The sequence below is a fragment of the Oryx dammah genome, unplaced genomic scaffold (genome assembly GCF_014754425.2).
Source record: "Oryx dammah isolate SB20612 unplaced genomic scaffold, SCBI_Odam_1.1 HiC_scaffold_18, whole genome shotgun sequence".
Taxonomy (NCBI): domain Eukaryota; kingdom Metazoa; phylum Chordata; class Mammalia; order Artiodactyla; family Bovidae; genus Oryx; species Oryx dammah.
Window position 1 is genome coordinate 32,659,412 of NW_024070202.1, and position 16,656 is coordinate 32,676,067.

At 39.0% G+C, this 16,656-nt stretch overlaps 1 protein-coding gene across 1 annotated transcript; it reads left to right on the forward strand.

Moving 5' to 3' along the window:
* The first annotated feature begins 2,261 nt into the window (after positions 1-2,261).
* On the forward strand, positions 2,262-3,087 carry LOC120878087 (ORM1-like protein 2). Its single transcript, XM_040260675.1, has one exon. It carries the CDS (start codon positions 2,281-2,283, stop codon positions 2,743-2,745), a length of 465 nt encoding a protein of 154 aa, XP_040116609.1. The 5' UTR covers positions 2,262-2,280; the 3' UTR covers positions 2,746-3,087.
* The last annotated feature ends 13,569 nt before the right edge of the window (positions 3,088-16,656 follow it).

Here is a 16,656-nt window from a genome sequence, read left to right on the forward strand (position 1 = left end):
AAGGGGCGGGACGTCTCTGTGACGTCAAGAGGCCCCGCCCCCAAGGAGGCTTTGTGGTGGCCTGGGCCTAGCAACGCCCGCCTTCGGAAGCTCTGACCCTCCACGCCTCGGAACCGACTGCCCAGCTGACGTTCGAATTTCAGACTCCTTCTTAAGCGTCAATCCTTTTGAAGATTTTCAGTCACCACATAAGCTTTTATTGACTTTAGTCCCTTTATATATTTTTCAAGTGGATTTAGATGGAACAGAAAAAACTGGAATCGTCTTCATAATTAGTAGGTTTTTTATTTTGAATGGTTTCAGTCAGCACTCAATTTTTCTTCAGCATTTGCTGTCATGCTATTGAAGTAATTTATTCACAGATGGAATTTATAATGAGTTCACTCCTCCCTGAGACAACTGTGTCAATTTTTAAAATAATGCTTATTTCCCTGCTAATCTTTTTAAATTAATTTATTTAATTATAATTTATTTTTGGCTGTGCGGGTCTTAGTTGTGGCATGAGGACTCTCAGGTTGAGGGGCGCTGGTTCAGTAGCCCTGAGACATGTGGGATCTTAGTTCTCTAACTATTCAAACCTTGTCCCCTGCACTGGAAGGCAGATTCTTAACCACTGGACCACCAGGGAAGTTCCCTAACTAGTCTTTTTAACTCAGATGTTTCTATAAATCTTCATAGTCAAAACTCCCAAATCTGTCGGCTGCTGCTGCTGCTAAGTCGTTTCAGTCGTGTCCAACTCTGTGCGACCCTATAGACGGCAGCCCACGAGGCTCCCCCGACTCTGGGATTCTCCAGGCAAGAACACTGGAATGGGTTGCCATTTCCTTCTCCAATGCGTGAAAGTGAAAAGTGAAAGTGAAGTCGCTCAGTCGTGTCCGACCCTTAGCGACCCCATGGACTGCAGCCTACCAGGCTCCTCCAGCCATGAGATTTTCCAGGCAAGAGTACTGGAGTGGGGTGCCATTGCCTTCTCCGCCAAATCTGTCTCAGTTCAGTTCAGTTGCTCAATCGTGTCCGACTCTTTGCGACCCCATGATATGTAGCACGCCAGGCCTCCCTGTCGGAGAAGGCAATGGCACCCCACTCCAGTACTCTTGCCTGGAAAATCCCATGGACGGAGGAGCCTGGTAGGGTGCAGTCCATGGGGTCGCTAGGAGTCGGACATGACTGAGCGACTTCACTTTCACTTTTCACTTTCATGCATTGGAGAAGGAAATGGCAACCCATTCCAGTGTTCTTGCCTGGAGAATCCCAGGGACGGGGGAGCCTGGTGGGCTGCCGTCTATGGGGTCGCACAGAGTCAGACATGACTGAAGTGACTTAGCAGTAGCAGCAGCGTGTGTATTTTAATCCCAAACTCCCAATTTATCCTCCACCTTTTGGCTCTGGAGCTATGAATTACCAAACTGTATGACTGTGAGTCTATTTCTGTTTTATAAATAAGTTTATTTGTATTAATCTCATTTTTTAGATTCCACATATAAGCGATATTATATATTTATCTTTCTCCATCTAGCTTACCCGATAACCTCTGAGTCCATCCACATTATTGCAAATAACACTATTCCATTCTTTGTTTTTAATTTAAATTTTTTTAATTGAAGGATAATTGCTTTACAGAGTTATGTCCACTGTGTGTGTATATACACATACAATACATATATACATATATATGTATGTTGTTTAGTCACTAAGTTGTATGTATATATATATATACATATATCTATATCACATCTTTATCCATTCACCTGTCAATGGACAGGTTGCTTTCATGTCTTGGGTATTGAAAGCAGAGCTGCAGTGAACATTGGGGTGCATGAATCTTTTCAAATTATGATTTTCTCTGGATATATGCCCAGGAGTGAGATTGCTGGATCATATGGTAGTTCTATTTTTAATTTTTAAAGAAACCTCGAAACTCTCCACCAATTTACATTTCTACCAACAGTGTAGGAGGGTTGCTTTTTCTCCACATCCTCCCCAGCATTTATTGGTCTTAGACTTAAAAAAATATTTATCCACCTATTTGGCTGTGTCGGGTCTCAGCTGTGGCACATGGGCTCAGTAGTTGTGGCCCAGGGGCTTAGTAGCTCCACAGCACATGGGATCATAGTTCCCTGACCAGGGATCAAACTCTCATCCCCTACCATGCAAGGCGGACTCTTAAGCCATTTTTTGATTGAGTTGTTTGTTTATAACATCTACTTTTTAAAAAGATAGATGGAGGTGTAGAAAAGCAAGCGCCACGCCCCAACCCGGATGGCTTCCAAAGCTGGCAGGATGAATGTGGGGGTGGCTCACAGCGAAGTAAACCCCAACACTCGAGTGATGAATAGCCGGGGCATCTGGCTGGCCTACATCATCTTGGTAGGACTGCTGCATGTGGTTCTACTCAGCATCCCCTTCTTCAGCATTCCTGTTGTCTGGACACTGACCAACATCATCCATAACTTGGTTATGTATGTCTTCCTACATACGGTGAAAGGGACATCCTTTGAGACCCCTGACCAAGGAAAGGCTTGGCTACTGACACACTGGGAACAGATGGACTACGGGCTCCAATTTACCTCTTCCCGAAAATTCCTCAGCATCTCTCCCATTGTACTATACCTCCTGGCCAGCTTCTACACCAAATATGATGCTGCTCACTTCTTCATCATCAACACAGCCTCACTACTAAGCGTACTGCTGCCCAAGTTGCCCCAGTTTCATGGGGTTCGTCTCTTTGGCATCAACAAATACTGAGATGGGGCTGGGGACATTGGAACAAAGGGCTGTAACATCCCCCCTTTCTCTATACAGCCTGAGAACTATGCAACTTTCCCAAACGCCCCCACTGGAAATGCAAACTTTCACAAATTTTCATTGGAAAATGGGGTCCCCTGGGCCCAACCCTGCTAGGAGCAGGTTTCTTTGAATCAGGAAAGACAGGTGAGGTAAGGGGCAAATCACTCCCCTATAGCTAGAAGCCATGCTTGGGCAGCTTTTTGGTTGATTAAGGTTTTCCCTATCATCCACTCCCACCACCTTCCAGCTCTGTTTTACTGTGTGTTTTCCTTATAATAAAGATAATTTTTTTCATAAAAATAAATAAATAAATAAATAAAAAGATAGATGGAATAGGCCAGATACCATTTGAACCTCCCTTCACTGGGTCTTGTTGCAGCATGTGGGCTCTAGTTCTCTGACCAGGAGTCAAACCTGGGCCCCTTCCACTGGAAGTGTAGTGTCTCAGACCCTGGACCACCAGAGAAGTCCCTCAGTCAATCTTAGTACCATTAAAAGTGAGATACTTTTTGATGTGATCAAGTAAGAACTACAAAGCACCTTCTTTAAGTATTCATGATTCCTTCAAATTCAACTCAAATCTGATTAAGGCTTAGACCTAACCAGCAATTTATATGAAATATAGGTGATAGAAAAATATGTTTAAAAAAACTGACCAAATACCAAGAAGAAGTAATCAAGTTTCATAGGACAAGTAACCTAATTTCCCCAACAAATTAAATAAATTTAAAAAGAAGGGTATAAGAGGAAGGTGGGCTATCAAAAAGTAAGTCTTAAGAGACATAATCAAATATGTGCCTCATGATTTTGATTCAAACCAACTGATTCAAGACACCAAAATTTGAATTAAGCCTGGGAATTTGATCATTTTTAAGAATTAATATTAATAGACGTAATAATGTTAAGGTGGATATGTTTAAAGAAAAAAAATCTTTACCATAAAATGACGTCTTGGACTTGCTTTAAATTATTCCAGAAAGAACCCAAATAAATAAATATATATTGTGAATATAATGAGGATACTTATTGTTAAAATTGGGTAATGGATATGTAAGAGGTCATGATGGAAACAAACAAGTTTTTTGTTTGAAATTTTCCATAATAGTTTTTTTTTTTTTTTTAAATATTGCAAGAAACTGCTTTTCTTGTGTCACATTATACTGATACAGGAAGCACTTTCAAAAGAAAAAGTCAAAAACTGTTTTCACAACTTTACAATAAATAACATTTCAGAGACAGTATTTTGAAGGATAATAATTATCTGAACAAAGTTCTATTTTTCTCTTTTCATTTTGAAATAATTTCAAGCTTATTGTTTTTTAAAGTTGTAAAAATAGTACAAAGAATTCTCTTCACTCAGCTTCCTCAAGTGTTTTTGTGTTGCATATTGTTGTTGTCCATTTGCTAAGTCTAGTCTGACTCTTTGCGACCTCATGGGCTGTAGCAAACCAGACTCCTTTGTCCTCCACTATCTTCTGGAATGTGCTCAGATTCACTGAGTTGGTGATACTATCTAACCATCTCATCCTCTGCCACCCCCTTCTCCTTTTGCCTTCAGTCTTTCCCGGCATCAGGGTCTTTTCCAGTGAGTTGGCTGTTTGCATCAGGTGGCCAAAGTACTGGAGCTTCAGCGTCAGCAACAGTCCTCCAATAAGTAAGTATTCAGGGTTGATTTTCTTTAGGATTGACTAGTTTGAATCTCCTTGCAGTCCAAAGGACTCTCAAGAGTATTCTATAGCACCACAATTCAAAAGCATCAATTCTTTGGTGCTCAGCCTTCTTTGTGGTCCAACTCTCACATCTGTACATGACTAATGGAAAAACTATAGCTTTCCTATATAGACCTTTATGGGTATAATCATCAAAACCAGGAAGTTTACATACTATTAACTAATCTGCAGACTTTATTCAAATTTCATTAATTGTCCTACTGGTCACCCTTTTCTGGGCTAAGATCTAATCTAGGATTATGCACTGCGTTTAATTGTCATCTCCCTTTAATCTGGATAGCTTCTAAATCCTTGTCTTTCACCTAAAGTCATTGAAAGTTTTGAAGAATACTGGTCAGCCGTTCTATAAACATACCTCAAATTGGGTTTGTCTGACATTTTTTTCTGATTAAATCAGTGTTACACATTTTGGCAAGAGTATCACAGAAATGATGCTGCATTCATCTCAGTGTATCATATCTAAAGGTTCATAAGGTCATATGTCTTGTTACTGGTTATGTTAACTTCAATTACTGTTTATCAAATAGTAGTTGCTGGATTTCCCCACTGTAAAGTTACTTTCTTTCTTTTAGTAGTGAAAAAGTATCTTGTGGGGAGATTTTTTTGAGACTCTGTAAATATTCTCCTTCTCAATACTTTCTTGCCAGCAACAAGAATTACCCTACCATTTGTCAAACTGTGGTTTTATATTTCCATCATTTCTTCTACATTTATTAATTGGAATTCTATTCTAAGGAAAATCTTTCTATCTTCTCTCATTATTCTTCTTCCATTATTTCTCTCTTCTCAATTATTCATTTTTATCAATATGGGCTCATGGATATTTGTTTCATTTGATGTGTTCTAATTCATTGCTATCATTTTGTTGCTCAAATTGTCCTCGATTTGTCCATAAAGAGTCTCTTTAAGTGAACTCTCTATTTATGAGTTAGTTTAAAATTTTTAATTTTTTATGTTTAAACATATGTATGTTTAAACAGATATGTTTATATCTGTTTATATCTCTTTTCCATTTTCCTGTTGGATTTGTCCCTCAATTCTGAAGAGTTTTTAATGTATTACGATATTGCCCTTTTATCTGTGATGTATGTTATAAGAATTTTCTCATAGTTTGTGAGTTGCCTTTTGGTTTTGCTTATGGCATTTTTTGCATACAGTTGTTTTACCTACAGTTGTTTACATGTCAGATTTGTTCATTTATTATTGCTTTAGATTTTAAATAAAGAAAACCTAACACTGAGGTTAAAGGAGAATTTACTCATGTTTTCTTGCAACAGTTATGTAGTTTCATATGTTATATTTAGGTTCTTGATCCATTTCGAGTTTATTCACATGTATGATGTGACATATAGCTTTTTCCAGATAGCTACCCAGTTGTCTCAGCAACGTTTATTAAAAATCTCATCTTTGCTGCAATGATGTAAGATTCCACCTTTATTATATGCTAAATTTCCTTATGCATTTAATTTTATTTCTGCATTTTCTATTCTGTTTGCTTAGTCTTTTTGTCTATTCATGCATCAGTACCACACTGTTTTAATTATAAACACTTTTAAGTTTTAATGACTGATAGGGCAAGTCCCCTTCTTATACATTTTTATGTTTTTTTAACTTAGCCTGATTACTTAACAGCCACAGTCTTTTTTATGGGGAAATTATACCTTTTAAAAACATTTTATTTAGTTATTTATTTTTGGCTGTGCTGGGTTTTCGTTGCTGTGTGCAGGCTTTTGTCTAGTTGTGGCGAGCAGGGGCTACTCCCTAGTTGCAGTGCTCAGTAGTTCTCACTGCGGCTCGCCGGCTCTAGAGCCCAGGCTCAATTGCTGTGGCCCCCGGGCTTAGTTGCTCTGTGTCATGTGGGATCTTCCTGGCTCAGAGATAAATGATATCTTTTTATTGCTGCTGCTGCTGTTAAGTTGCTTCAGTCGTGTCCTACTCTGTGCGACCCCAGAGACGGCAGCCCACCAGGCTCCTCCGTCCATGGGATTCTCCAGGCAAGAACACTGGAGTGGGTTGCCATTTCCTTCTCAATGCATGAAAGTGAAAAGTGAAAGTGAAGTCACTCAGTCGTGTCCGACTCCTAGCGACCCCATGGACTGCAGCCCACCAGGCTCTTCTGTCCATGGGATTTTCCGGCAAGGGTACTGGAGTGGGGTGCCATTGCCTTCTTCATTTTATTGCTAACTTTCCAACAAAGGAAAAGAGCAGTCTTCTTAGTTCTCTCTTTATTATCATTACCGTGATAGCATTTCTACCATCATCATGATGTCATCCACATCAGCTATACTATCTATGTACTAACCATTTTATGCACATTTTCTCATTAAAAAAGCATCAGTACTCAGGTAGATTTTGGGAGAAATTGAAAATATGTTAAGTATCTTTTCCCTCCCCAAGCTCACCTTCTCATTCTAGCATGTGAGGAGGTTTTGGTTATTTGAATCTAATTGCCCTGTTCATATCTGTATTCATGGGAGTTTAGAAGAGAATCTTTTTTGATCAGAGATAACTAGAAATAGATGGTATCTCCAGTTTATTCATTTTAAATGCAGACATGAAGGCTCCGGGAAGGGAAGTCACTTACATCAATAGAGAGAGATGGAAACAAGTTTAGAAATTATCTAATCCAATTTTATGGCAAATAGATGGGGAAACAGTGGAAACAGTGTCAGACTTTATTTTGAGGGGCTCCAAAATCACTGCAAATGGTGATTGCAGCCATGAAATTAAAAGACACTTACTCCTTGGAAGGAAAGTTATGACCAACCTAGACAGCATATTAAAAAGCAGAGACATTAACTTTGTCAACAAAGGTCGGTCTAGTCAAAGCTATGGTTTTTCCAGTAGTCATGTATGGATGTGAGAGTTGGACTATAAAGAAAGTTGAGCGCTGAAGAACTGATGCTTTTGAACTGTGGTGTTAGAGAAGACTGTTGAGAGTCCCTTGGACTGCAAGGAGATCCAACAAGTCCATCCTAAAGGAAATCAGTCCTGGGTGTTCATAGGAAGGACTGATGTTGAAGCTGAAACTCCAGTACTTTGGGCACCTGATGGGAAGAGTTGACTCATTGGAAAAGACTCTGATGCTGGGAAGGATTGGGGGCAGGAGGAGAAGGGGACTACAGAGGATGAGATGACTGGATGGCATCATTGACTCAATGGACATGAGTTTGGGTAAACTCTGAGAGTTGGTGATGGACAGGGAGGCCCGCCATGCTGAGGCTCGTGGGGTTGCAGAATCGGACACGACTGAGCGACTGAACTGAACTGAACTGAATTCAATTTCTTGGTTTTACAGAGGCAGAAGTTTGAGTGACCCACCCAAGGTCTTATAGCAATAATAATACCAGTGGGTCCTCACCGTGTATCAGGCACTGTTATAAGAAATCAATATAGTTTATCTCATTTATTACTCACAGCAACCTGAAGAATTATTAATATTATTACCTCCAGTTTGTAGATAAGAAAACTGAGGCTGAAAGTAGTAGAGTAATTTGTTCAAGGTGAGCCAGCCAGCTGGTACAAGGCAGAGTTGGGATTTAAACTTCAGTGGGTTAACCACTAGACTCCAGTGCCCCCAGCAATCCTCTGGCATTGCAGATACAGAGCTCAAATGAGCAGACCCAAGGTTAGTGTTCAATCACTCAAAACTTGCTTATTTTAACCAAGAACTAATATTGAGATCATACAAAACTTTTCCATAAAAGAAAAAGCAAACACACAAAATAGTTTATATTGTTTTAACAGTGCAGCAGGACTGTCCAAAAAGTTCATTATCTTGCAGTGATAGTTTTTTTTAACATACAAAGTTTTAATTTGCTTTAAACATTCACACGAAAAAGAGAGACTAGTATAATGTTGAAGTGTTTTAAATTAAATTGAAATACTCTGATATTACATAACTGTTTCAACATGTGTATCTTAAAAAATGATTTTTCTTATATAACTGCAATATTATTTCCTACAATATCATTATCACACCTAAAATTAAAAATTTGCCTAATACTACCTAATAGTCTATTCTTGAATTTCTGCTATTGTCTTAAAACTCTTAAAAAATTTTTTTAAAGTTTGGGTCTAATCAAGCACCAAGATTGCTTTTTCTCATTTTATCTTTAATCTCTTTTATTTAGAATGATCTAATTTTTCTTACCCTCTCTTTTTCTTTCTCCCTTCCTTACTTCCTTCCTCTCTACCCCACGCCCTGCCAGCCCCCCCACCCCACCCCGCCGACACCTCTCTATTTCTTTTTTTTAAGTGACATTCACTTGTTAGAGACACCTGGCCTGCAGACCTGTGCTAAGTCCATCTTTTTAGGTGTATCTGTTTCCTCATAATGTCATTTAATTGGAGGAGGAAATGGCAACACACTCCAGTATTCTTGCCTGGAAAATCCCATGGACAAAGGAGCCTGGCAGGCTACAGTCCATGAGATTGCAAAAGAGTGCGTGCGACATGACTCATCAAATAAAAAACAAACAGCAATGTCATCTAATGGGACTTTCCTGGTGGTCCAGTGGCTAAGACTCCACCCTTAAAAGGCAGGGGCCCGGGATGGATCCCTGGTTAGGGAACTAGATCCTATGTGCTGCCCTAAGACCCAGTGCAGCCAAATAAATAACTAAAAATAAATACTGAAAAAATAATAATGTCATTTAATTTCCTCCTGTATTCTTTATATTTCCTAATTTTTAATGGCTTGATTAGATTCAACTTAAATATTTTTGGCAAGATTATTTCATGGGTGAAGCAGTATGTTATATATCAGAAGCAACATGGTGTCAAGTCACCCCATGAGCATTGACATCAAGACAAATCACTGAGTCAAGGTTTTGATACACAGATCCCTCCTCTGCAGAACCACATTCCACCATTTTGACCAGCAAGCAGTCAGGGATTAATATCTCCACACCATCCAAATATATAATTTCCCATCAGCACTTCATGTAATAGGCTCAGTATCCATTGGAAATCCTTGCCTATATCAATCATTTTATTCAAAATGGTGACTTTCCCGATAGCTTTTTTTTACCTTTTGAGTTTTAATTCATTTTAAAAAAATTTTTTCTAATAATAATCTTTAGAAAGAGCTTTCTTCATAAACTGTAAATTGACTACTCTGAAATATATTTCCTACTAAAAAGGATAAATGCTTAATTTTTTACCTTTAATTGTCAATTTTAGAGTAAAGTGTTGATATAAGTCAGTTCCAAAAGTGGCACATGAGGCTTTTCAATGATAGAAATGAAAGGGATTTCTACTTGCAGTGCTTTTCCACTGAGATGCATTTTATTACCTAGGGAGTTCATAGCAGGTCACTGCCGGATTAACCTATAACAGTTTAGCCAGTTCTGAGGAACTAGATTTTAACATTGACAAGTAAAAGAAAGGTCAATATCAATCAGGAAAAGGAATGTAAATGAGATTTTTAAAAAAAGATAAATAAAAAAAATTGAAGTATAGTTGATTTACAAAGTTGTGTTAACTTCAGGTGTACAGCAAAGTGACTCAGTTTTATTTATACAAGTACATATATGGGCTTCTCTGGTAACTTGGTTGGTAAAGAATCCATCTGCAATGCAGGAGACCCTGGTTCGATTCCTGGGTCGGGAAGATCCCCTGAAGAAGGGAGAGGCCACCCACTCCAGTATTTGGCTTCTCTGGTGACTCAGTTGGTAAAGAATCCATCTGCAATGTGGGAGACCTGGGTTCCATCCCTGGTTTGCGAAGATCCCTTGAAGGAGGGCACGGCTACCCACTCCAGTATTTTTGCCTGGAGAATCCTCATGGACAGAGGGACCTGGAGGGTTGTAGTCCATGGGGTCGTAAAAATTCGGACACAACTGAGCGACTAAGCACAGCACATGAACATACATATATATATATGTTTATTTTTTTTAGATTATTTTCCATTATAGGCTACTATAAAATAATGAATATAGTTCCCTGTGTTATATGGTAGATCCTTGTTGTTTATCTGTTTTATATATAACAGTATGTATATGGAGAAGGCAATGGCACCCCACTCTAGTACTCTTGCCTGGAAAATCCCATGGACAGAGGAGCCTGGTGGGCTGCTGAGGGTCAGACATGACTGAGCGACTTCACTTTCCCTTTTCACTTTCATGCATTGGAGAAGGAAATGGCAACCCACTCCAGTGTTCTTGCCTGCAGAATCCCAGGGACGGGAGAGCCTGGTGGGCTGCCGTCTATGGGGTCACATAGAGTCGGACACGACTAAAGCAACTTAGCAGCAGCAGCAGCATGTATATGTTAAATCCAAAACTCTCAATTTATCCCTCCCCCCAAAATTTTTAAAATTTTCTGTGTCAGAGGACATACATTATCAACAGAGTGAAAATACAAATCACAGAATAGGAGAAAGTATCTGCTAGAGTTTAGTATCTAGACTATATAAAAACTCTTACAACTCAACAAGAAAAGAAACCCAAATGATTCAATTTGAAAATGGGCAAAGGTCCTGAATAGTCATTTCTCCAAAGAAAATATATAAATGGCCAATAAAGTCATGAAAAGATGCTCAACTTTATGTGTCATTAGGGAAATGAAAATGGAAACTATAAGATACCACCTATACCCACTCAGATGGTTAGTAATTTTTTAAAACCATAACTATACTCCAATATAAAATAAAAGAACAGACAATCTCAAGTGTTGACAAAAATGCAAAGAAATTGGACGTTGGAACTCTCATACATTGCTCATAGGAATGTAAAATGGTGTAGTTGATGTGGAAAACAGTTTGGCAGTTCCTCAAAAAGTTAAACAGAGAATTTCTGTATGAGTCAGAAATGCCACTCCTAGGTATATACCCAAGAGAACTGAAAACATGTGTTCACGAAAAAACTTGTACACAAACAGTTATAGAAGCATTGTTCATAAACAGTCAAAAGGTTAAAACAATACAAATGCCTGTCAGCTGATGAGTGGATAAAGAAAATGTGGTATATCACTATAATAGAATATTATTTGCTACAATATGGATAAGCCTTGAAATATTATATGAATTCAAAGAAGGCAAACATAGAACATCACAGATTTATGATTAATGTGAAATGTCGATGTAGGCAAATTCATGGAGACAGAAGGTAGATTAGTGATTGCCAGAGAATGAGGTGAAGGGGGAATTGGGGACTAACTGCTAGTGGGTACAAAGTTTCTTTTTAGGGTGATGGAAATGTTCTGAAATTAGATAGTGGTAATGGTTATTATGGACAGAGGAGACTGTCAGGCTATAGTCCATGGGGTTGCAGAGAGTTGGACACGACTGACAGCTGACAGCTAACTAAAATAATGGTTTGGTTACACAACAGAGAAAATATACCAAACCCACTGAATTGTATAAACTAGTGAATTTTATTTTATATGAAGTATTTCTCAAATTTTTAAATGCTATAAGTAAAAAAAAAAAAAGTCAATGAGAGAAAGCTAAACAAGCTATCTGGAATATGAAACCATTATGTTGACCCTTAGTCACTTTAAGTGGTTCCAAAATGATATCAGATGATATTGCCCCAATGAGGCAAAAATGAATCTGTGATCATTTTTTTTCTGTTTCAGTTTATTGCAGCAGTAAAAATGAATCAGGTGTTATAAACAAGCAATAGAAGGACACTATATAAAAATTATGATGCTGCGTGACCTATTAAATGATATAAAATCATTTATATAAACTATTTTTTCTTTTTTTATATTTTATTTAATTTATTTTTTTATCCTTTGGCTGCACTGCAGCATGTGGGATCTTAGTTCCCCAAACAGGGATTGAAGCTGCACCCTTCTGCATTGAAAGTACCGAGTCTTTAACCACAGAACCTTGAGGAAAATCCTTATATAAACTATTAATACAGATATATAAATATGAGTTTTAAACTGTGTTGTATATAACAATATCATTTATAACTTCAAAAATGGTAGTGGTGTGGTCATGTCTAAGAATATAACATATTAAAAAAAGACCAATCAGTATCCATACAAGCTTAGCTTGTATGTACACAGAGTATCTCTAAAAGGGTGTAAGAGACCCTGATAACATTCTTTCCCTGGGGGTGGGGAACTGAAAGGCTTAGGTGAAGGGAGTCTTTCTACATAAACCTTTCAGTCCCTTCTTTTTTTAAAATTTATGTTTGGCTGTGCTGGGTCTTCATGCTTTGTGCTGCACAGGCTTTTTATCTAGTTGGGGAGAGTGGGGGCTACTCTTGATTGCAGGCTTCTCATTGTGGTGACTTCTCTCGTTATGGAGCACAGGCTCTAGGGTGCATGCAGACTTCAGTAGGTATGATTTCCAGGCTCCAGAGCACAGGCTCAATAGTTGTGGCACATGGGCTTAGTTGCTCCAGAGCATGTGGGACCTTCCTGGACTAGGGATCAAACCTGTATTTCCTGTGTTGGCAGGCAGATTTCTTTTTTTACCATCGAGCCACTAGGGAAGCCCTCAGTACCCTCTTAATTTTGAACCATATGAAACTGATTACTCAAAAAAATATTTTAAACCACCAACATTATTTTTACAGAATAGTCAGATTATTCAACTTGTAGAAACTTTTCCATTTTTCAGAACTTTCTGTGATGACATTCTTGCTTTGATATTTCAGCCTCAATGCACAATGGAATTTTGTCAGTGGCACTCCTGCATTGATGTGGAGCTTATGTCTTTACAGCTGCAGGAATAGCAAGGCCTGTAAATTTATTGACCCTGTCACCAACCTTCATTAGGCAATGGTGACATCAAAGAGAGCAACTTCAGAAGCAGAGATACCTTTGCAGAAAACAGAAAATTCATCTCATCTTTAAACACTTTGACAGGACCAACCTTGATATGTCAGCTGCTGATGGTATGATTTGACTGGTGCACAGAAGACGTTTCAGCTGAAATTTATCCCCATCTTTTCCACTGCGCCTTTTGGTGCTCATGGTTAATCATCTGTAAAACCTCCCTGTGTTTTAGCTCTCTTCTTTGAATATTTCCTGCACACTCTTTATCTAGTTCAGTGATTTTCAAAATGTCCCCTGCTCCCTGGGGACATTTTGCAGTATCTGGAGATATTTTTGGCTGTCATACTGGAGGTGTGAAAGAAGAGAAACGAAAGGCAAGAGAGGAAGGGAAAAATACCCAACTAAATGCAGAGTTCCATAGAATAGCAAGGAGAGATAAGATGGCTTTCTTAAATGAACAATACAAAGAAATAGAGGAAAACAACAGAATTGGAAAGACTAGACATCTCTTCAAGAAAACTGGAGATATCAAGGGAACATTTCATGCAAGGATGAGCATGATAAAGGCCAGAAATGGTAAGGACTTAACAGAAGCAGAAGAGATTAAGAAGAGGTGGCCAGAGTACACATAAGAACTATACAAAAAGGGTCTTGACCCAGATAACAGTGATGGTGTGGTCACTCACCTAGAGCCAGACATCCTGGAGTGTAAAGTCAAGTGGGTCTTAGGAAGCATTACTATGAACAAAGCTAGTAGAGGTGATGGAATTCCAGCTAAGCTCTTTCCAATCCTAAAAGATGATGCTATTAAAGTACTGCACTCAGTATGCCAGCAAATTTAGGAAACTCAGTAGTGGCCTCAGGACTGGAAAAGGTCAGTTTTCATTCCAATCCCAAAAAGGGCAATGCAAAGGAATGTTTGAGCTATTGTTCAATTGCACTCATTTCACATGCTAGCAAGATTATGCTGAAAATCCTTCAAGCTCGGTTTCAGCAGTACATGAACCAAAACCTTCCAGATGTATAAACTGGATTTTTTAAAAAGCAGAGGAACCAGAGGTCAAATTCCCAACATTTGTTGGGTCATAGAAAAAGCAAGGGAATTCCAGAAAAAAAAATCTATTTCTGCTTCATTGACTACGATAAAGCCTTTGACTGTGTTCAGTTCAGTTCAGTTCAGTTCAGTCGCTCAGTCGTGTCCGGCTCTTTGCGACCTCATGAATCGCAGCATGCCAGGCCTCCCTGTCCATCACCAACTCCCAGAGTTCACTCAGACTCACATCCATCGAGTCAGTGATGCCATCTAGCCATCTCATCCTCTGTCGTCCCCTTCTCCTCCTGCCCCCAATCCCTCCCAGCATCAGAGTCTTTTCCAATGAGTCAACTCTTCACATGAGGTGTCCAAAGTACTGGAGTTTCAGCTTCAGCATCATTCCCTCCAAAGAAATCCCAGGGCTGATCTCCTTTAGAATGGACTGGTTGGATCTCCTTGCAGTCCAAGGGACTATCAAGAGTCTGTGTAGATAACAACAAACTGTTGAAAATGCTTAAAGAGATGAGAATACCAGACCACTTTACCTGTCTCCTGAGAAACCTGTATGCAGGTCAGGAAGCAACAGTTAGAACCAGACATGGAACAACAAACTGGTTAAAAATTGGGAAAGAGTACATCAAGGCTGTATATTGTCACCCTGCTTACTTAACTTATATGCAGAGTACATCGTGCGAAATGCCAGTCTGGATCAATCACAAGCTGGAATCAAAGTTGCCAGTAGAAATACTAACAATCTCAGATATGCAGATGACACCACTCTAATGGCAGAAAGTGAGGAGGAGCTAAAGAGCCTCTTGATGGTGAAAGACAAGAGTGAAAAAGCTGACTTGAAGCAACATTAAAAAAACTAAGATCATGGCATCCAGTCCCATCACTTTATGGCAAATACAAGGGGAAATAAGTGGAAGCAGCGACCAACTTTATTTTCTTGGGCTCCAAAATCACCGCGGATGGTGACTACAGCTATGAAGTTAAATCCTTCTCTTCTTTCAAACCTCCAGTGTGACAACCAAAAATATCTCTAGACACTGCTTGCTCCTTGGAAGGAAAGCTATGACAAACCTAGACAGCATATTAAAAAGCAGAGACATCACTTTGCCAACAGAGATCCATATAGTCAAAGCTCTGGTTTTGCTAGTAGTTGTGTACAGGTGTGAGAGTTATACCATAAAGAAGGCTGAGCACTGAAGATTTGACGCTTTTGAATTGTGGTGTTGGAGAAGACTCTTGAGAGTCCCTTGGACTGCAAGGAGATCCAACCAGTCCATCCTAAAGGAAATCAGTCCTGGCTGTTCCTTAGACGGACTGATGTTGAAGCAGAAATTCCAGTATTTTGGCCACCTTATGCAAAGAACTGACTCATTTGAAAAGACCCTGATGTTGGGAAAGATTGAAGGCAGGAGGAGAAGGGGACGACAGAGGATGAGATGATTGGAGGGCATCACCGAATCAATGGACATGAGTTGGGGTAAACTCTGGGAGTTGGTGATGGACAGGGAGGCCTGGCGTGCTGCGGTTCATGGGGTCGCAGGGTGTCAGACACGACTGACAGACTGAACTGAACTGAACTGATCTGGCTTATTTCACATAGCATGATAACCTTTATTCATGTTGTTGCAAATTGCAATATTTCCTTCTTTTTAAAGCCTGAATAATATTCTGTTGTATATATCTATCATATCGTCTTTATCCATTTATCTGTCAGTGAGTACTTAGATTGTTTTCATACCTCTACTACTGTGACTAATGCTGCAGTGACCATGGAATATATATCCAGAAGTGGAATTGCTAAATTGTAAGATAGTTCAATTTTTAATTTTTTGAGGAAATTCCATATTGTGTTCTGTAGTGGCTGTACCGGTTTATATCACCAGTAGTGTGCCAGGATTCCTTTATTCCACACCCTCGCCAAAATTTATTTCTTGCCTTTTGATAATAGCTACCCTTAGATCTGTGAGGTGATGTCTTTTTCCAGTTTTGATTATTTCTCTGATGATTAGTAATATTTAGCATCTCTTCATGTACTTCTTGGCCATTTGTAAGTTTTCTTTTGAAAAAATGTCTGTCTAGGTCCTTTACCTATTTTTAAATTGAGCTATGTGTTTTTTTCCTGCTCTGAATTCCTTGTATATTGTGGATATTAATCCCTTATCAGATACATGCTTTGCAATTTTTTTCTGTTACCTAGGTGACTTTTCATTCTATTGATGATTTCTTTCGTTGTGCAGAAGCTTTGTTATCATTTTGCTGAATCAATTTTTGTTAAGTAGAGTCCCAGGGTGACATATGGTTCAATAAATGACCACAAGAGAGAGACAGAGAAGTTTATTACTCAGGTTCTGGAGAAAG

What these genes read in the sequence shown, in the direction of transcription:
- LOC120878087 (XM_040260675.1), top strand. Translation starts at nt 2,281, where the DNA reads ATGAATGTGGGGGTGGCTCACAGCGAAGTAAACCCCAACACTCGAGTG.